Source organism: Bemisia tabaci, chromosome 8 (genome assembly GCF_918797505.1).
Source record: "Bemisia tabaci chromosome 8, PGI_BMITA_v3".
NCBI classification, from domain to species: domain Eukaryota; kingdom Metazoa; phylum Arthropoda; class Insecta; order Hemiptera; family Aleyrodidae; genus Bemisia; species Bemisia tabaci.
Genome location: NC_092800.1, coordinates 22227627 through 22249057, shown reverse-complemented (window position 1 = coordinate 22249057; position 21431 = coordinate 22227627). Strand labels below are relative to the sequence as shown.

Sequence of the window (21431 nt, the reverse complement as noted above, 5' to 3'; positions counted from 1 at the left end):
GTCTTTCCCAGTTGACCCATGGAATGAAAAGACGTTCCTAAGTTACAAAATACTTTCCGGAGAAGTCAATCTCCGGAAAAAGGCCACATTACCGATTTATTTTCATTACCTATTTTTCTCATTTTTTTATTTTTTCTAATGTCTTTTAATTTATTTTACAGTTACTGCGTTTTTTCACGTTCAACAATTGCCAATTTTCAATCTACGAATTATATAACCCGCATAATTATGAGACGTGACGGTAAAATATGATTCAAACTATAATCTTCGATACGGCCCTTGTTTCCGGAACCCTATCACTTCTAACTGTGTCCGAAACGCTGAACAACCGGGCAATTGTTAAAGATTACGTCGCTATTTTACTCCAAAAAAGTCACTTACCATAATAAGTTCTGTTAAGAAGTGTCAGCGCATTGCCGATGATAGGCAGAGCTGTCGGTCCAGGAAACTTTGAAGCAAGTCGCTCCTTATGCCTCCTATTCCATTTGTGAATGCCCCATATCAGGGTCAAGCAGATGCATAGGCTAGTCAACAGTGCCCGTGTGACGTCAGACAGTCCAGGGATTAATATTTCCATTGCACACGAATAAACGCACAATCAAACGCAACGTATCACGATTCCAGACTAAATTTGCTGATGGGCAGTGCGTTGATGCAAAAAAGTACTATTTATATTTAAAGCTAACTATACACTTGTGCACAGTAACGGATCTTCCATTTATTAGTTGCAGGTCAAAAGTTTGATTTATAAGTTTTAAAGTGTGAATCCATTAAGTAATAAATAAATAGAAAACTACATATATGACGCGAGAGATGAATACAGGGTGAGCGAAAAGTCCCCGACCCCCCCTCTAACTTTTGAACGAATTGAGCTAGGGAAATGAAACTTTGGGAATGTTCCTATCTCAAAGGGGACCATCTTTTGGGGGGGTCAAAATTTTGGTCCCCCCCTCAGGGGGGGACGGGGGCCCCCCAACTTTTTTTTTTCAAATGGCAACCCCTATCTTGTGATACCTCATTCGAAAGAGCATAAAAAACTAAGAATTTTGGCGCAAACCGCAGATCAATATCTTAATTTTTGACCGAGTTATGATAGGTCAAAGGTCAAATTTGACCTATTTTCAAAAAATCATAACTCCGTTTCAAATTATCGTAAAGAAAAAAATAAAACGGGAAAATTTACCAAATTGTGTCCGCTTTTAAGTAAAAATTGCAAAAATCACTTCGATTTAATTTTAAGGGGGGGCTCGGACCCCCAAATACGTCAATTCAAAGGTCATTCAATTTGCCCGCGAAATAAGCCAATTTCCCCTGGATTTGCCTCCACATTATCTCAGTAAGGTCAAAATCAGTTCAACATTACGTTGGCAAGTCCCCAAATTTCGGGAAAAGTTAAAAAAAAAATGATATTCAAACGGTTAAATTTAATTACCTTAAATTTCGTTTTTTTAACTTTTCCCGAAATTTGGGGACTTGCCAACGTAATGTTGAACTGATTTTGACCTTACTGAGATAATGTGGAGGCAAATCCAGGGGAAATTGGCTTATTTCGCGGGCAAATTGAATGACCTTTGAATTGACGTAATTGGGGGTCCGAGCCCCCCCTTAAAATTAAATCGAAGTGATTTTTGCAATTTTTACTTAAAAGCGGACACAATTTGGTAAATTTTCCCGTTTTATTTTTTTCTTTACGATAATTTGAAACGGAGTTATGATTTTTTGAAAATAGGTCAAATTTGACCTTTGACCTATCATAACTCGGTCAAAAATTAAGATATTGATCTGCGGTTTGCGCCAAAATTCTTAGTTTTTTATGCTCTTTCGAATGAGGTATCACAAGATAGGGGTTGCCATTTGAAAAAAAAAAGTTGGGGGGCCCCCGTCTCCCCCTGAGGGGGGGACCAAAATTTTGACCCCCCCAAAAGATGGTCCCCTTTGAGATAGGAACATTTCCAAAGTTTCATTTCCCTAGCTCAATTCGTTCAAAAGTTAGAGGGGGGGTCGGGGACTTTTCGCTCACCCTGTAGAATGTTTGATGGTTAAAACACCAAATGATAATGAGCAAATCACTTTTTCATAAAACTACTTATATAATATAGGTACCATTTAGGGCATCAAAGGCCTTCGCACATAATTACGCTACCGGTTGACACAGTTCGCAAATTCTACTCGATAAACCGTCAGTTGCGCCAATCAATTGTTGAGAATACGACCTGCGGGGCGATTATTGAAATGACATCGACTCTATGTCGCCGCTTTGTCGTTTCGCGCCATCGACTGGCGGCCCGATTATTGAAACTATGTCGGCCCGACACGACAAGACATAGCCCTATCTTAACCATGCAATACATCGCAATTCGATGTCTTATCGGGCTGCTTTAAAATTGCAATAATCGGCCCTTGAGAGCCACTCAGTTGATGGCGCGACACGACAAAGAGGCGACATTGAGTCGATATCATTTCAATAATTGCCCCGGTGACCACAAGGATCAACTGGTTCATTTTTTGTTGAGTATATTTACTTTTTTATAGTTTTCGTGGAACAGTGGGTTTTACCAACGCGGTAGCCTTAGATTTACTCTCTCGTTTTTGTGAGTGTACTGATGGTAGTTTCATTGCTCCCTAAAAAGGTTTGACTTGTTATTGAATCGGATGCAGGGAAATTCAACAATTGTTTACTAATTATAAATCACAGAGAGTTTATTTTAGGTTTGGATTTTTGTACGTTGGGCTAGCATTGCTAAAACGCACCATTAATTACAATAAATCATTAGGTAAGGTACAAATGTGAGCACCCTGGCATGGGCTCGTTTTTCGTGAAATGTCCTCAACATTTTACGAAAAACACAATTCATGCGACGAAATGATTAAAATCAACTTTTTAACAAGCTATTTATCGTTTATTAACTAGGTCTAGTAACGACATATTCAAATTTCCCACTTGCAAGAAAAACCAGAGTCTACGTGATCAAATAGCGCACTATAGGCCATAAGGGCTTTGTCATACTTCGTGATCGATCTAAAAGTACCAAAAACCCTCCAAAATATTTTCGGGTAAAAAATCCGGTCGAGTAAATTGACGTGTTACATCTTATTAACCAAAAACAGCACGAAACTGATTTCTTCTTTCTTACCTACTGATTGTGAGGAGAGCGGGAGCATTTACTTTTTCCTTCATTTATACAGGATGCAACAAGCATGACTCCTGCGTTTGTAGAAACCCTTTCATTAAGGAGATCGCGAGAGCCGATACCGCGTTCATTTTCAAAAAGGATTACTCCAGAATTTCACGCATTTTAATCATCATCTTATCTTCTGTTCTCTCCTTCCGTCCATTGACAGAGGTACAAAATTTTTCGGACTCGCTGACGCGACCGGCTCGATGCTCTCAGTGAACTGGTTCCTTCTTATCCCTGATGCCGGCTTCAGTTTTACCGGTGGACCCATTTTACCATATAGGTACATGTCAGACTCTTTCGATTAACTTCGCTGCATCTAAATAATGGATATTGTTTTTGCTGTAAGCTTACCATATGATTTGGATGGTGAGTAGGCTAAAAGTTTTTGTTTATTTTTCCTTTTTCTCAGGAATGGGTCCCATTTGACACGATGGGTTATTTAAAACATTTGAATTAAGTTTCGATAAGATAAAACTCAACCCATGCTGTGATGTAGGTGTTATTCTCTGAATTTTGTTTTGTTTTGTTTTTTTATCTTCGTACATAGGTAATCCACACTTGTTTACGCATCGAGCCGGTCGCGTCAGTGAGTCCGAACAATTTTGTACCTCCGTCAATGGACAGAAGGAGAGAAGAGAAGAACAGATGAATTGTTTAAATGATTAAAATGCGTGAAATTCTGGAGTAATCCCTTTTGAAAATGAACGCGGTATAGGCTCTCGCGATCTCCTTGATGAAAGGGTTTCTGCAAACGCAGGAGTCATGCTTGTTGCATCCTGTATAAATGAAGGAAAAAAATAAATGCTCCCGCTCTCCTCACAATCAGTAGGTAAGAAAGAAGAAATCAGTTTCGTGCGGTTCGTGTATGGAAAGCTTCAAGCGAGTCGTGCTTGTTGTGGAACTCATAATTGAAGGGGAAAATTCATTTAGATAGTTTTGACCGATTTTGTGATTTCAAGTTCATTCGAGAGATTCACGTACATACTCATGAACCACACAATCGGTTTTTCGATTTTTTTTTTTTTTTAATTTTCTTATTGTTAAGAGATGATTTTTTCCCGTTTTTTATAAACCTTACAGAGTAAGTTTTTGGACATCTGTGGTCTTGGTGGACCCTGAGAATTTCAGAGAGGTTTTTTCCTATCTCATAGTTAGTTTTATCAACCTTCTTGGAGGGGTGAAAGGGAATGTTTTTGGTTAATAAGATGTAACACGTCAATTTCCTCAACCGGATTTTTTACCAGAAAATATTTTTGAGGGATTTTGGTACTTTATATCAGCTCGTTTTCGAATGGAAAAAGGTGTGGCTATAAAATATTATGTAGGTACTATTAGCTACTTGAAAATCCTGAATGAATGGAAAGTAAACAACATCTGCTAAAGCACATACACATTCAGCGGAAATTTTAATAGCACCCACTGACATTGTGATCAGTCTGGAAATGGGTAGTTGAATGTAGCAGAGCTACCTAAGGTAATCAAATGCATCTGCACCTATTCGAAAGGCTCACAGGAAAAGGGTGAAAGGGGAGGGGGAGGGGTTGAATACCCATTGAGTTGTCATATTCTCCACAAATTAGGTAAGTTGAATTTTCAATTTCCCAACAAAAGTAGGATCATTAGGGCGACCGTTGGCTCCTCAGATTTTTTGTGGTTCCCTCAAGGGCTATGTAACTGAACATTAGATACCTACTTACTGATACATACAGCCTGAATTTAAGGCCCTAGCGGTGAAACAACCTCTCCCCCGCTCAAACACCGCCGGTTTGCCGCGCACGTGTAACCGGGAACGCGTAAAAAAATCGATATAATTCAAGAACGAATCGTAACCCCAAGGTCTATTAAAAAGTGGCAGATGCAAAATTCCATGGAGAATCACCTCAATAGGTTTTTATTTGCATATCAATGATCAACGGGAGAGGAGAGGCGAAAAACAAAAAAAAAGTTGAACCGTTAAAATTGAAAAAATTGATTTATGACTATGATAAATTACGCAACCGTCCAAACAGCATTTATATTCTTGTAGGGAATATTTTTTAACGTCTTTTAGTGCAAACCGCAACACTTACACTTAACCGTCTGCGAGATACCGATTTTTAAAGTTTTTGAAAAATTGCAACTTCGCCCCTCTGCCCCCTCCCCCCTAATTATCCGAGGGGGCTGAAATTTTGCCCAAGCATTGGAAGCACTTAGTACAACATCTGATCAAAGTTTGGGCCAAATCCAGGGGGGAGGAGGGCCAGAGGCGTTTTTTGAACAACTTATTTGAATTCTCGGCATGAAAGAATAGAGAATTTTTCTCTTGACGCCTCCTCTCCCTCCCTCCCCCATCTGAGGTCGAATGAATGCATGGCACCTCCATGCGTCATAGTCCAGACTCTAGAACCGAAATCGTTACTACCCTCACAAAAGCCTTTGAGCGCTTCATCCCTCTGACATTAATTTTAAAAATAACCACACGGTGATGTATTAATGAGCATACTGTACGAAAAACCTGCCGATATTTATGAAAGTCAGATTCAAAGAGCATGTGAAACATCCTACTTCTATTTTGAATCCAACCGAATGAACACACTTTAATGCATATTGTGCTGGGCATTATTTGAATCATTCACAAATATTCCTTTGTTCACAGTCCAATGAGAAGCTGTTTTTTGAGTAGAACTGACTGTACCATCGCCTGAAGTTGACTAGGGCATCTTCCTCCTTTACCACGTTCAGTTGCAATCTTGGTTTTCCATAGCTCCATATCGGGGCGTCTTGTTCAAACTAGAAATATAGTAAAATTATGAAGAAAATTAATGAATAGCAAAAAATCCATCCGTGGTCCTATGGCGGGCCGTTTGGTCCAAAATTCCCGAATATAATTTTTGTGAGAATATACAGTAGACTCTGGATTATCCGGCTTCGTATTATCCGGACTCTGGATTATCCGGCTTCGTATTATTCGGACTCTGGATTATCCGGATCGATTTTGCAACCACGTAACTACGTACGCATTCCGATAGGTGAGCGGATTCGCGGAGAAGCGGTCGCAAGGCATATTGGCGCCTGCAAGGCTGGAGGAATACTTCACGCATTGCGCCAAACAGTGAGGTCGGCGTAGAACGCATTAGCGCCTACTAGATTGCATAAATACTTCTCGCATTACGCCAAACGCAGTGCAGTCGGTTAGTTAGCCTAAAACGCACATTAGCGGCTACAAGACTGTATGAATATTTCACGCATTGCGAGCTTTAATCGTTGAATTGTAATTTATCGTTGTCGGCTACCATTCACAATCACCATTGAGTCGTTCAATTTGACGTTAAACTTTTAAATTCGTGTTGGTATGTACATGATGTATACATAATAAGAATACCGTGGTGTTGGTTGGTGGTGTTTGTGTTAACTATTATTATCCGGATTTTTTTTTTTTTATCCGGATCGGGCCTGGCTCCAATTAATCCGGATAATCCAGAGTCTACTGTACTTACGTCTTTAACGTCTATATGACCTCCTGATCTAAGCAACGACACCAAAATAAGATATAGGTATAAGAAAAACTGGAATTATTTTGTAGTTCCGCAAATCGGCAATAAAAACGAATGGAAAGCCCCCCCCCAAAAAAAAAAAAAAAAATCCCCTAAAACCTGAAATACCGCCTATGATGCTGTGGCGTCACGTGACAGGATTGAACCTGTTCGGCGCGGTGCGTGTACACAACCACGTATCTCCAATGCATTACTATACGGAGAAACAACTTTTCGCTCTTGCGGGCGTCCTGGCTCCTGGGCAACGTATTGGAATCGGAATAATTTTGATCAACTCCTCACGACAATAGCTAAGCGTGTACCACGTTTAAAGGAAATCGCTTCGGCCAATTTTTCTCCAGGGGGGGGGGGGGGGGGGGCAGAGTGAGTGGTAACAGCACACGGAAAAAAAAGAACTGTCATTTTAACAGTCACATTGAATGTTAAATTTGTTTGACGTTTCTCTGTTCTTTTACTTGTCGTGACTGCTAATTGAACATTTTAAGTATGTTGAAACAAAAGTATGCAAATCTGTTAGCTCAACATCTTATTGATGCTTTTGAAATAACATTCTGTATGTTATTCCGTCATCGCACGACTGTTGAGTTAACGTCAGGTGCGGTTCATTAAATCAACGTTCCTGAAGCTCTTGGAATGACTGTCATTGGCTTTTCATTTTACAGTCCACACGTTATTTTGACATTCGTTCGGATATTAAATTTACATTCGGGCAGGTGTTGGTCTAATGTTTTGAAGGCCGTTAAATTCGCAGAAATAATCTGCTAAAGCAACAGCGAGGGTGTTGAAATAGCAGCGGACAATTTAACAGCGGGTTGACTGTAAAATGCTGACCGTTGCACGGAGCATCCCATCCCGGCCAGTCCCGTGCGATCGGCGCAGAGCGCATGCGCAGTTATATACAGTCGTCGATCGCCCCACCCCCGCTACGAGCGGTGACGCAGAAAACCTCTCCTTACCCCCTCCAGCCACCACTGTCCACCCTCCTTCTCGAGGGTTGCGCTTGCGCGCCAACCTGACAATGGGCCCGGTCAGGGAAATTCTCAGAACTGTAACCGCCCAGGCCCGGTGTTCGGCTGTTTCTTCCTTCGGCGTTGTTCGCGCATTCCAGTCTGTTCGCTGAGACGGCCATGTCACTGTTTTAAAGGATTTCGTTTGCTCATCAGTTAGTGGTTTTGAGTCAGAGAAGTCTTGCGCTTGCGTTTCGAAATCGTGCTCAAATTGTGTTTGCGAGTGAATTTTGGCAAAGAAAGTGATTAGTTTTGACACTCAGTGCGCGATCTGCAAAATTAGTAGCTTCATAGGAAAGTAACTCTTACGATATAAGCAAATTTGGGCACACTGGAATCAGTTGCGGGCAGACGCCATTTTTTGAGTCATCATCATGAATTCGTTCAACTCGGAATTTCTTCTGCCGTATATTTGTGTTTTTTGGTTTCAACTTCAACATTGACATTACACGCACTCTCGACTCAATTAGATTTGCGTTCAGTGCATACAATTATCATTTTTAGCGTGCCTTACATATTTATATGCAGGCACGGTTTTGATTTCGTTTCCCGTAGATTATAGTATCAGCCCTATCTTCTATACTTTCCGATGGTTTTTTTTGCAGAATCCTAATTCCGTTGTGTGATTTTTTCCTTTTTTAAGTTTAAAGAAATCTAGGCTGTTTTGAAATGGAATGAAGTGATAATTTAGCAAATCCTAATCTTGGTAGAATTTTTTGAAACCTTTTATAATACATTCTCCGTGATTTTAACTCATAAGCACAATCGGCTGTTTGGTCCTTACGTTGTTTTTTATTAATGACGCCAACGTGACATTGTCTTAATGACGTAAAGTGTTTCAATGTGTAATACAGTGTAGGTATGTGCGATATCTGACCAGGCCGCGAGTGATAAGTTGGGTTTTTTGGAAAAAAGAAAATAACCGGTGGAGAGGGAGGGTTTAAAATGTGCCTCACTTATTTTGTTGACGACCCCTAAGCCATGATTAATTCTGCTCCACCGAGAACTGCAAAGATGTATACTTTGTGTTGTGTTTTTGTGCATTTAAGCTGTTTAATTTTTGTGAAATTAACTCATTGTGAAACTGATTTAGTCTGTAAATGTTACTTTGACCGGAATATTATCTACGGTTTTTGTATCATTTACTTGAAACCAGTTAAGCAATTATCAGCTATTTACATAAGCATGTAAGTATATGACCATGATTTTTTACAGCTGCGTGGCATCGTGTCTGCCACATTAACAGCAGTGTGAATGAAAATTCAAAAGCTAATTTGCGTTTACATGAGCAGCAGCGCTGCTGCATCGACAGCAACGTGGATTTAAATTCAAAGACGAACCGGCTGTCATGAAAACAGCGACGCTGCTTTTTCGACAGCAGCGGCCGCTGTTAAATCGAAAGCAGCGTGAGCGTCAATCTGATGGGGAACCGACGCTTACGCCAGCAGCTGCGCTGCTAGTGTAACAGACTAGTTGATGTGGGTTGAGCAGATTTTGTTGTCATTGTTACATTCATTTACTGTCAATGTGACAGCAAAGCGCCTGTTATAATAACAGACAAAGGTAATGTTATTTTAAAAGCCGGGATGCTGTGCCGTTTTTTAACATCCAATGACTGTTCCTTTTGCAGTCGCGACGATTAAAATGACAGTACTTTTTTTTCCGTGCAGCTTTATATAGAGTGATGCGCGTCATTTATGGGCGGCCAATCTAATGGATGGGGCGCGCTTTGAGCATTAAAATATTATCGCTAGCAGAATAATTTTCCTTACAAGCATGCATCTTTAATTGGACTGCATTTTGCAATTCGGACCTATAAATTCTGGCTCATCTGAAAAAAACACTTATGTGCATAGGGAAACTAATGGCTTATACGTTGTTTTTAAACCGGGCCGGAATTTATAGGTCCAAATTGCAAAATGCAGTCCAATTGTAGGACGCTTACGATATTGCTGAATGATCTCAGTATGAATCGTCCCATGAGAATGTGAGATGGTCGCCCATATACTCGTAGGGTAGTCCGAACTGTGAGTGGCCCAATTGGCGTAACGCAGACAGTCCCGTATATTTTGGTTTTTGCAAGTAATGTTGTGACTTCGATGTAGCCTGGTCCAATCTGGAAAATAAGATTTGAGTTATTACAAACCAAAAAAAAAAGTCCACGGCTATGGTAGAATATAACGAGTCCAACGATTGGAATCATTCCAGCATGCAATATTACAAACTAGCCGTGATCAACTCGCCGTGCGAATTGTCACGCCTAGCCGGGGAGTGCCCCTGGATCCCCGGTTCCTCGCGTCGCGATGAACTTGCGACTCACAAGCCGCCCCTGATAGCTATTAACTTTTAAAATAATAATAATGATGATATAACTAGCACAATTAGGATTAATACTTTTGGAGTTACCTATTTTATCAATAAAGAAAAAAAAATAATAATAATAATGAGAAGATAACATCTTCGCCACTTTACCAACGGCTGCCATCTTGGATTTTGAAATTTTGAAAATCCGACCAAAAATTCGAGTATTTCGTCGAAAAATACCGTCTGCAGGTATCAAGTTTCACGAAAATCCATCAAACAGGAGCCGACATAGCATTTCAGGCCACGGCCGCCATCTTAGATGTTGAAATTTTGTAAATCCGACCGAAATTCGAGTTTTCCGTCGAAAAATACCACTGGATACCGAGTTTCACGAAAATTCACCGAACAGGAGCCGACGTAGCATTTCAGGCTACGGCCACTATCTTGGATTTTGAAATTTTGAAGATCTGACCGAAATTCGAGTTTCCCGTCGAAAAATATCACTGGATACCCAGTTTCACGAAAATCGATCGAACAGGAGCTGACTTAGCATTTTAATTTTAATTTTTTGGAGGTATGCATGACGGCTTTCTGTGGCTGGGGCACCTGATTTATAAAAATTCCAATGCTGCAGCGTTAGTTTGAAGCGATCTTTAGTACACCATTAAAAATCCCGGCGCGAAATTCACGCTTACTAAGTTGCTATTTTGACCACCTATTACTCTGAGTGCATGGATCCGGCGCGAATTTTGCGCTCTGGTCGGGGTGAAAATACCACTGACTGAAATCACCAATATTCCGCTATCGCCAGAGCCCAGGGGACCACACCAATCTTAATATTCCTCGCCCAAAACGTACACCAATGGGTCACTAAACCTTTTTTATTTTATTGAATATTCTGAAAGTACGATGTGAGTAGATAAAGTGGTGATTTTTCCGCATTTTATGGAGCCGAAATCGCGGAGAAACCTGCTTTTGAAAAATCTAAAAACTGCAAGACATTTCAAACGCACCTGAATGGCGGGAAACTGACGGTGTTGACGCACTGCGGTAGTCATATCGCAATCTTCTCTCATTTTCCTCTGATGTTTGTTAAAATAAAACGTGTTTCAATGTGGAATTGTTGCTCGTTTATTACAGCTAACATATGAATGAGATTCAAGTCTTGGATTCAAAAGATATAATTTCGACTTTAGTATTGTTTTCATATACGAAGACGCAAAGTCGGACTGGCGTAAAAAAAGTTAGGCAGCCACTAGGATTTTGGGGCCCCTGACGTAAAAACTGGGCCCCTATGGGGGGTTTGGGGGGTCGCCTCCGAGGGATGGAGGGGGGTCCGGGGGTCCTCCCCCGGAAAATTTTGAAAATTTAACCCCTGATAATAGAAGTTTTAGACTCTTTTCGCATTGAAATTTGATAAATAGCGCCTCCGAAAATGTCACCTATTTTTTTAGATATTTTTTGAAAAATTCGGCGATTCCTCTTGTTGATAAAGAAGCACATAACCTCCTCAAACTTTACGCAGGGGCCTCCGCTGGTATCTTTTCAGAGGCCCCGCCCCTGAAGTTAAGTTCTCCCGGCTGCAGGGCCAGTAAAGGCGCCTCAAAAAAGAAGTCATTTTAAAGTGAGTAACCTTCAAAGACCGGAAAAAGAGCTTTCGAGACCCGGAAGAGCCCCTGAGAGTGAAACCCTTTTTTTCGAGCCAAGGGTCAGGGGCCCCTGCTGACATCTTTTCAAGGGCTCCAGAAGTGACCTTCTTCGGGCTATAGGGGTCTCAGAGAAAAAGTCATGCTGTTTAAAGTAAAACAAGTTGGTTTTTGCAATCGCTAGCGATAGCAATATTCGTCATGGGAACTTTTGCTTCTGGGATATGAAAATTTTAAGGTACAGTTCGTTTGTAGCATCTTCAGAATTGAAGGGGCTATGTAATTTTGTGTCGACATCTCTTTTTTAACATTTTTAATTTTTTTTCTTTGCATACAAGAAAGCTGTTATTTACCAATTATTTATTTTCGTTGGATTATGTATGGTTTTTGGAAGTTAACGCATTTAACTTTCAGTTTCGTTTTTTCGGCGTAAAGTATGATATTTTTACTCTACGCATATGCCCGAATACGCATCATAACGACGGTGAAACTACCAAACCACGTATCTCGTTTGCGGTGTTTAAAAATCTCCGCTCACATTTTATTTTTTTGAAGTAGACCAAATCAATATCATTCCTTGAAATTTTCACAGAATTTTCTCCGCACGAAGAGGAAAAATCACGGAAATTTTCAAGACTGGACGTTAAGTAGCTTTTCATTTAAAAAATAAAGTATGACAGGAAGTCTGCGACGTCGCAAACCGAGATACGTGGTTTGGTAGTTTCACCGTCGATAAGTGACCTATGTGCTTCCTAAGTTGCCATTTTTTTCATTCAAATAGATGTAACCGAAATGTTAGATGTGTACTACCTATACTACTTTCATGTCATTGCTTTATTTATTTATTTACTTTTTGCGTAGGTATAAATTGTTATTTTTTGCTGAATTTTGGAGAAAATATTGCTTTAAGAACGTGGAATGTAAATTAATTTTATTGAAAAAAGAAAATACCATCATTAATTTGGGCGAACAGAGAAAATATACATCAATATTTGGGTCAACATCTCCCTGATTATATAAAGGATGAATATATTAGTATTTCTGTATCAAAAAACTTAGCTTTTGTCTTCAGAGATACGATGATTCTAGTCCCAGTCAATTCGTTTTATTGAAAAAACAAAAAAACAAAAAATAAATAATAATAAAAAAAAAAAACAACTGAAATGTTAGACATACTATTTTCATGTCTTTCTATTTGTATCAATAGGTACTTTTTGCTTAACTTACGAACGTTGAATGCAAATTAACTTTATTGAAAAAAGAAAATAACGTCATTAATTTGGGGGAACATGTGGCTGATTATATGAAGAAGGTATATTCCAGTATTTTTGTTTAACATATTAATTCACGAGAAAATGTTCGTACATTTATCATCTACTATTAATTATTTTTTGATGATTAGTCTAAAACATTCAATACAACCATTAAAAAGTAGTTTCCATCGTCGGGGATCGAACTCCCGATCGACGGGTGCCCGCACCGAATCAAAAATACGAGGCGGTTTAGTTAACTAGGCTATGACGGATCCGCGTGAGCGAGAGTAAAAATAGCATACAAAAGACTCAAGCAATGGGCGGGACTTATCACAAGAGACTGCTTTTGGGATGATATGAAGCGCATTGCTGTATTGCTGTAGGAGCCATGGTTCGCACTGTTTTAATGCGTCTCGAGGTCCATCCCAGCACGCATTCCGATCGCGGCAGTTGAGCTAAGGCAATATTTGCGTATCCATGAATTAAATCAATCAATCGAGCTCTGATTTTGACTTCTTTATCCGTAACGAGTCCTCCAGAACAATTTTTCACCTTGTACGATGGTTATTATTTCTTTACTTCTATTTTTCAAATTTGAGGTGGGATAATGGCGGCTTCTCAAGAACACCGAGGTAGGCGATCTTTTGCACCAACGAACAGAAAACTGATGGCGAGAAATAACCAATCAGAACCTCCCAAAAAAAAGAATTTGCCTAAAAACGGAACTTCGTGGTTCTGCGCAGATTTACCAGTCAGACACGACATCTCGAGTTGGAAAAAAACTCGCTGAAAGCGAATTTTAGCAATCAACACAACTTGACGTAGAGACATGATTGGCTAAAAAATACAACGGTTTTTGATACATCGGAAAATCAACCAAAAATCGGAGACTGGGCGAAACGCTCAAGGTCGCAGAGGTATAGGGAATCCCATAGCGAAAGCAACGGAACGATTCTAATATCATGGGGAACTCCGTTCCCATGACAAAACTCCGTTCTCATGACAAAACCCTCAGAGACCGGGAAAATATAGCTTCAAGGGCCGCTCCAGGGCCCTTGAAGCTCATATTTTTCGATCGCTGAGGGGCCCTTGCTGGCATCTTTTCAGGGGCCCCTGAGGTTACCTTTTTCCGGCCGTAGGGGCCTCAGAGAAGGTGTTATGAGTTAAACCCTCAAGGACTGGAAAAAACGAGGGGTTTTCAAGGATTCATTCCATTTATTGAAGAATAAATTCAGGAATTGTCGGCTCAGGGGCCCCGAAGGGGCCCCCGAGCCGACAATTCTTAGGCAGCGATCGCTGCCTAGCTGCCTTAGCCAGTCCGGCCCTGACGAAGAGTAGATAGACATTTGACGGAAGTCGTGGAAACCCGTGCCCGCTTCTGATTGGTGCGGGATGACATCATTCGGCGCGGCGCGAAACCGGGGCGTTTTAAATTTCCGTATAAGTTGAGCGATTTGAACTGCGCATTTCTCGGTTATTGAGTTACTTGTTCGCGTTTTTAATGTGCGCATCGTGTTCTACGCGTCATTTTCCTTCAGAAAACTATATTCGCAAGTCAAAATTCGTTCATGGTTTAGTGACCAATTCTCCCTTCATTTTAGTTCCATTCGCCCAAAACGTATATCCTCCTTTTACACTGTATTAGTTGTTCTTTTGCTTTATTTTCCATTATTCGTCTTTCTCTCAGAGGGTACCCACATTATTGAGTGAGTCTAACCAAAAACAATGTTTTTGTCAAAAATTTGACGTGAAATTGACTAAGCCGACATTGACGCCTAACAACAAGGGTGGATGCCAGTATTTTACGTAACGTCTGTTAACCAATGCATACCTTTTAAAGATGTTCCTTTCTAAGTCGAGAAATGAAGTCTCTATTTCACAAATCGTTCAATCCATGACATATTAGTGAGGAAATATATAACTATTTCATATTTCCATTTTATAAGTTTACCTTTCATATAATACTTTTCCAAAGCTAATTATATTACTGCGGTGGTCAGGTATATCCCAGTGATCGTTATTTGGTGGAAATGAGGAAAACAATTTCGTTATTCTTTTTTCATCATAATAAATTCAATACGTCAAGTCCTCATACATACATGTTTTAATTGCTTTCTGGACGTAAAGGAAATCTTTTTAAAAAGTTTCACCAGAACTTCAAAGCGACTCCACGACAAGTGAGGATTGTCTGCGTCAGGTTCCCAAGAAGATTTTGGGGTCACTTTGGCTAGGAGGGAAAGCCATTTACTCCAGAAGCCATCCAAGTCAGCTCCCACAAGACCCATTTTAGAAGCATGCAGAACACCTAAATGTTCGTTGTCAGCCGAATTTTGCAACATGTCCTTGAAATTAAACAAAACGAACTGTCAAAAATCAGAAATCCTGCGTAAAGGATTATTCACAAGTCCCATAGGGCACCTCTGTAACAAATTGAGGTAGAGACATGCAAGTTTGGCGTAATGGACCACTAGACAAGGTACGAATTTAAGCATTCTGATACATGTATCTTAACCAGAATTTCACGTAGAACACGATTCGCGCAACGAAAATTACAGAGACCAACTCCTAACGAAAGCTTATTAACATTTTTATTTCACATTGGTTACGAGGAATTTGAACTGCCCGCTCTCAAGAAACTCAAAGCTCTACGTGAGTCAAATCGCGCACTACAACGGTTTCAGCAATCTTCTCAATCGAGCAATGTTCATTTCCCACCATGTGTTTTTCAAACTATAAGTAATTTGCTACTGCTGAGCCACAGCAGTGTCAAGTTTGAGGTTGCCAGATGTTTTCATCGCAGAGATGTTCATGATAACGTTTGCGAGCGATGTGAATCACGTAGAGCATTGAGTTTTCATGAGCGGGTGGTTTGAATTCACGCACCAAGAATCGTTAATAACTTTGGAAGGAGTTGACTTCGGTAATATTCGTTGTGCGCATCGTGTTCTACGTGAAATTTTGGTGAAGAAACATGTATCAGAATGCTGAAATTCGTACCTTCTCTAGTGGTCCATTGATGGTAATTTTTTGGACCCCTTCCCTCCCTGTCGGAGACCCATATCCCAGCCCGAGGGAGGGGGGGGGGGTGTCGTTTCCCTCTTCTTCAAGAAGCCAAGAGGATGAGTTTCACCAAGTGAAAATGTCTCTTTCGGGAGAAATTGTTACAGATAGCGCACAGCAAACCTAATGTTGACCCATCAAACTCAGATAAATCGAAAAAGGGTTTTGAGTATCATTACGATGCAACACTGAAAAAGAATTCTCGGCGTTTTTACCAAGGTCCGTTGGTACCTTTACCATCTCACTTTTTTTTACCAATTATTGGTAATTTTACCGAGGCAGACTGGTAAACTTACCTAAAAACAGGTATTTTTACTGTTTTTTTCAGGTACGAATACCACTTTTAGTGGTAATCAATTCCCGGTAATTTTTCCATTTTATCTCGGTAATTCTACCACAGTTGATAAAAAATATTGGCGTTTTCACCAAGGTCCAGTAAAATTACCGAGAAAGTTCAATAATTTTACCGAGATTTCTCGGTAAAATTACCAATTCCATAAATGGTAATTTTACCAAGAAAAAACTAGGATCTAATAGAACCCTGAATTCTTGGTAATTTTACCCTTTTCTTAGTGAATACACCGAGATTTTTTTTCAGTGAAATGTTTCATTCGTATCGCACAAATTTTCAAGTTTTATGAACAGTAATAATACTTTCCTTGTCCTACCGTCCATTTACTCCAAATGATCCTGATTTATTCTTACCTCAATGTGCGCATCTATTAAACATTCAAAACGACCAACATACATGTAGCCCTCACTCGTTGTTTCTTTTAATGGTTGTATTTCGTAGGGTGGCTCCTCTCCCTCCGCGTGATACCAAAGAAAAATGATGTGATTCACCTCTACGGACCTCAAAGTCTGTACTTCCGCCAATTCCGGAACTGTAAGTGACGAAAATTATCGACATAATATATTTACTTGCTTTCATTGGTCTAGCAAATTGGCAACATTGTATTTGCTCCATTTAAATCTATTGAAATGTATCGATCCTTGGAGGGGCTAGGTGCTCCGACAAGAATCGGTTATTTAGCATAGGTTTAAATGGAGGAAATCCGGCGTTGCCAAATTGCTGGATCCGCCCTTGCTTGCTTTCTCAGACGACAACTTAAAATATCGAAAATTTTCTGCCAATGATGCCAATTCGACGGTGAAACTACCAGACCACGTAATTCGGTTTGCGACGTTGCAGAATCCTCGTCGCACTTCCTTTTTTAAATAGTGAACTCCTGAACGTCAGTTCTTAATCGTTTCCGTGATTTTATTTCTTCTTCGTTCGGGGAGAAACGGGTTTTTCTCTTCGAAAACTTCAAGGGGAATTTAAAATGAACTTAATTTAAGGTAGAAGTTTGGCAAAGGAGAAAACCGTTGGAAAATAATCGTATTTTTATGATAACGCTAGTTAAGGTTAGTTTGTTGACAGGTCGTCGATGTCTTACCCTCTGCTGATAAATAAAGTGAGAGGATTGAAAAATGAGTATAAAGAACTTCCCTAACTTTTCTCGGAAAAAATATTTAATCGGAAGAAACGAGGCAACGTTGGAATGCTCGTCTGGCGTCGATAAAAACATACGCCTTTTAAGCTCTACTATTCGATGCCACGATTCTTCTAAAGCGAGTTCGAATCATCACGCCGAACACAGTGCGGCGGGCGGCCGGTTCTAAATGTATATTAGCGCCTGCATGACATTAAGAATACTTCACGCATTGCGCCAAACAGTGAGGCCGGCGTAACGCCCGCCCATATTAGCGCCTACAAGACTGCGTGGATACTTCTCGCATTGCGTGAAACGCAGTGCAGTCGGTCAGTTGGCGTGAAACGCATATTAGCGCATACTAGACTATAAGCGACTTTGTGCCATCATTCTTGACTTTCTGCTCCAGTTTTTAACATAATTAAGGGAAAAATATGTTCATTGTAACGATTCAGAAACTTGAATAATATTTAATTTTTCTTTGGTTGTAAAATTTGCAACATTCCATTTTGCAAAAAGGAACCAGAAGCATTGCAATGATGCTAAGATTGCGCAAATTCATCCTTTGCAGTATAATAACTGAAATCATGAAAAAATATGATATTTACATGATTATTTTTGTCTTGGATTCACAGTTTTCAGCGAGTAAAATAGAAACTGTCAATGGATAATCAGGTTTTTTTCAAAGACAAAAGAAGTTGCACAATCTTAGCAACATTGCAATGCTCGCGGTTCCTTTTTGCAAAATGCAATCCATTTAAGATGCATAGGGTTCTCTGTGCTACATAAATGAGGGCGATGGCTTTTTCTTCTGTCTCAGAGTTCACTTACCTTTTTCGGCGCCTTGAATATTATTCCATTTTTTTGTATCACCATCGAGTTGCCACCCATGGGAAGGACATTCTATGTACGTCTTTGTTGTCCCTGCCAAACCCATGTTTACTCGTAAATGGGGGCAGCACGGGTTGACAACCTGCGCTGTTCCATCTGGCATGCGAAAAACAGCAACATTTTTGCCTAAAACACGAATGTACGTAAAAACGGCCATTCTTACACTGTAACCAAGTCAATGGATCATCAGACAATGTGCAAATCTACGCATTATAATTCATAATTCTTCAATGAAATTTCACGGAGAACACAATTTGTGCAACGAAATTTACTGAAATGAACTCCTAATTAGGATATTTAGCGTCAATTCAAACATTCTACTTATGAAAATACGAAAATTAACCATTCTTGATTTCATCATATCCGCCCCCTCCCCTCCCCTCTGGCAAATACATCTTTCATTGATTCAAAAACATTTGAGGGTTTTTGTTGATCCCTGAAACAGAGACATTTCTGACATTTTTTTCTGATGATAACGATGACGTTTAAAACGATCGAGATTCAGTTCGACAATTACCCTAGAGTGTCAGATCAACGTTAAATTTCTATCGCCTATCAGGGATATGCACTCCATTCTTAAATATATTTTATGCTGAAATTACCCAACGCCATGACGTATTTAACCTCGTTACGGCCAATTTCCGAGGATTCGAGTATACCGAACCATCCGTTCGGATAAACTGGAATAGATTTCCCCGACTTCCTTTGCAATCGACCCTTAAGGTGCTCTTTTGCCATCGCATCATTTTTCGCAGGAAGTTTGAAATATTTATCACCCTTCGCTCCGGTCAGGTCCTGAGTATGGGAAAATAAAAGAGAACAACGAAAAATAAAATCTACTCAATAGTATGTACTGCATCCGGATAAACACGAAAATTATAAAAGTACTCTGCAAATGGTTTACCGTTTTCAACATCCAGGGATAAAACTTGTGAGGAAACAATCGAGGAAAATACATCATATCATGAACTTCGTATTTCCATTGGGGCCATCAAAGGTTCAAACTATGGAAGAATTTTGAAGGTTCTTTTCCTCCAAACAACAGTTCTGTTTCGAAAATAACCATCAAATAACTTGAAAATCATCATTTCTAAACTTAATAAAGCATCCCTTAAAATCGAGGCAGAAATTGTCCATTTTAATGGTTTAGGAGACTAAACTGCGTGGATCATTCACTACGTAAACCGTTTGCGTTTGCATACGCACTAACAATGATTATGAGATACGAACTTAATTACTTACGTAAATTAAATTCAGCGGTCGGCTCAGATAATACAAAAGACAGATGGTTCCGAGAGATAGCAAGGCGAGGAGAAAACCCGTTTGGGAGAGGGACGCAAAGCAGGCAGTGCAATACCGTATACTGAAGGCTTCCAAACTGCCTGTAGTCATTGCAACTTGTGTCAGAATAATAATGATGTGAATGATGCTACAAACATGACTTCAAAAACAACAGCTTCAAAATCTTAATAAATGACAACTCGACAATAAGTTAGTATGAACCGGAAGCATTTGCATAGTTGACCCTTATTTTTTACTGTCAGTATATTTCAATTTAAGGAGTAATTCTACAAAATTGTTTAGTTGCATAAAGAAACCAGGATAAACATTTAATAGCAGTGCTTTATCATGAATTTTCGAATATTGAATTGGCTCACTGGATACGCTCTACATCACAATACATGGAAACAAACCTCTAAAAAGATGATAAACTAATTAAATTGGCGGATCATTCAGAAAGTTGTGAGAATATAATACTAACTCCAGGGAAAGATACTTATGGAAAATCTTTATTGATAAGAAATATTGATTATGACTACACTCGTACTTCACATAATGATGCGAATTTTGGGTTTCTAAGAAGGTAGCCAATGCAGAAGGAGGTGGGTCACCCAGGTAAAATTAGACTTTTCCGTTTGTAATTATTCCGAGACAGGAATCTAAAACTGTGAAAATGTCCATCGGAAAAATTAGATAAAAAATAAATTCCGCGCTTTTTGTTATTCTGTCAATGTATAAATTTTCTTCAATCTCGCGCAAGGGATGAACTTTCTTTTAACTGCTGTCTCCCTTTACAACAGCCCTTCTAAACATCCCCAGTTTCTTCCATCACTGAAATATACAAAATGGGATGATCCAAGAATGTTACCTTCCCCTGAAGAGAGTGTCCAAACTGAATGCATCTTCAGCGTCCTTTGAGGGAGACTAGAAAACAATTATGCGTGGCGTGTCCAGTTTGAGAATGACAACACAATTGTGATTGACGTTCGAAATGAAGTCGGCGGCAGGTGGACAAAATAAATACGGAAGACGTAGACTCGAAAGAAGTCAACCGATGTAATCACCCATTTGCATAACAGTATCTTGTAAGACTATCTAAAACTAGAAATCCGCGTTGAGATAATTTAGTTATTTACATTGAATCAAGTTAAATCTCAAGTGCAATCTAAGGCATATTTCCTCTTAGTTTCCTCGGTTTAAAATCACTTTTTGAAAATCCTCCCTCACTCTGAGCTGGAACTTGACGTAGCTTGGAAAGTTAAGAGTAGGAAGAGTTGCGCACTGCCTAACCACACCTTGAAATGGAAATAGTTTGGTATTTGCATGCCCATTTTTCTTCCTCAAGTGGAAAAGTAATTGCATTTCCAAAAACACGACGCTAACTTTCAAGCTCACAAAAAACTTAACGTGTAATGCTGACTTCCAATTTTTAGTTTCATATCATTCTGTCCACGGCTTCTCTCAGTAAAAGAATGAATGTTCAATAACTCACAGTTCGCCTGTAAGGAGCACTCCGGAAAAAAACAGCCGTGTATGACTTTAGGAGAGAATTAAAATTGAAGGCGCTCTAAAATTCTTGTCGTGTACGGTTGTGTCGATGACCCTGTTTTGTTAGTCAGCTTGCGTGACTTCAGCACTCCAATAAAAATTAGTTTGATTGCTTTGCTACCTAAAATACTCCCATCAACCTATCACTTTATTTATTAAAGCTTTATGTTTATGGTCCTCCAATTCAGTTGCTACGAATACTGAAAATATCAGCGCTGTGCCCATTCATTCGGTTCTATTTAATGAAAATGAAA

At 39.7% G+C, this 21431-nt stretch overlaps 2 protein-coding genes across 2 annotated transcripts in view; both read right to left on the bottom strand.

The window, feature by feature from the left end:
• Positions 1-21024, bottom strand: part of LOC140223800 (probable cytochrome P450 313a1) — a 35731-nt gene extending 14707 nt beyond the window's left edge. The window contains exons 1-3 of the mRNA XM_072303085.1: positions 20498-21024; positions 19591-19730; positions 18951-19143 (exon numbers count right to left, since the gene is read on the bottom strand). Of these exons, the coding sequence (XP_072159186.1) occupies positions 18951-19143; positions 19591-19730; positions 20498-20531 (367 nt within the window). The 5' untranslated portion in view covers positions 20532-21024. The remainder of the gene's footprint in view (positions 1-18950; positions 19144-19590; positions 19731-20497) is intronic.
• On the bottom strand, positions 5681-16863 carry LOC109032522 (cholesterol 7-desaturase nvd). Its single transcript, XM_072303086.1, has 4 exons — positions 16688-16863; positions 15022-15264; positions 9665-9835; positions 5681-5948 (listed from the first exon to the last, which is right to left on the bottom strand). The coding sequence occupies exons 1-4, from the start codon at positions 16730-16732 to the stop codon at positions 5787-5789; spliced, it is 621 nt and encodes a 206-aa protein (XP_072159187.1). The 5' UTR covers positions 16733-16863; the 3' UTR covers positions 5681-5786.
• Positions 21025-21431: the final 407 nt, after the last annotated feature.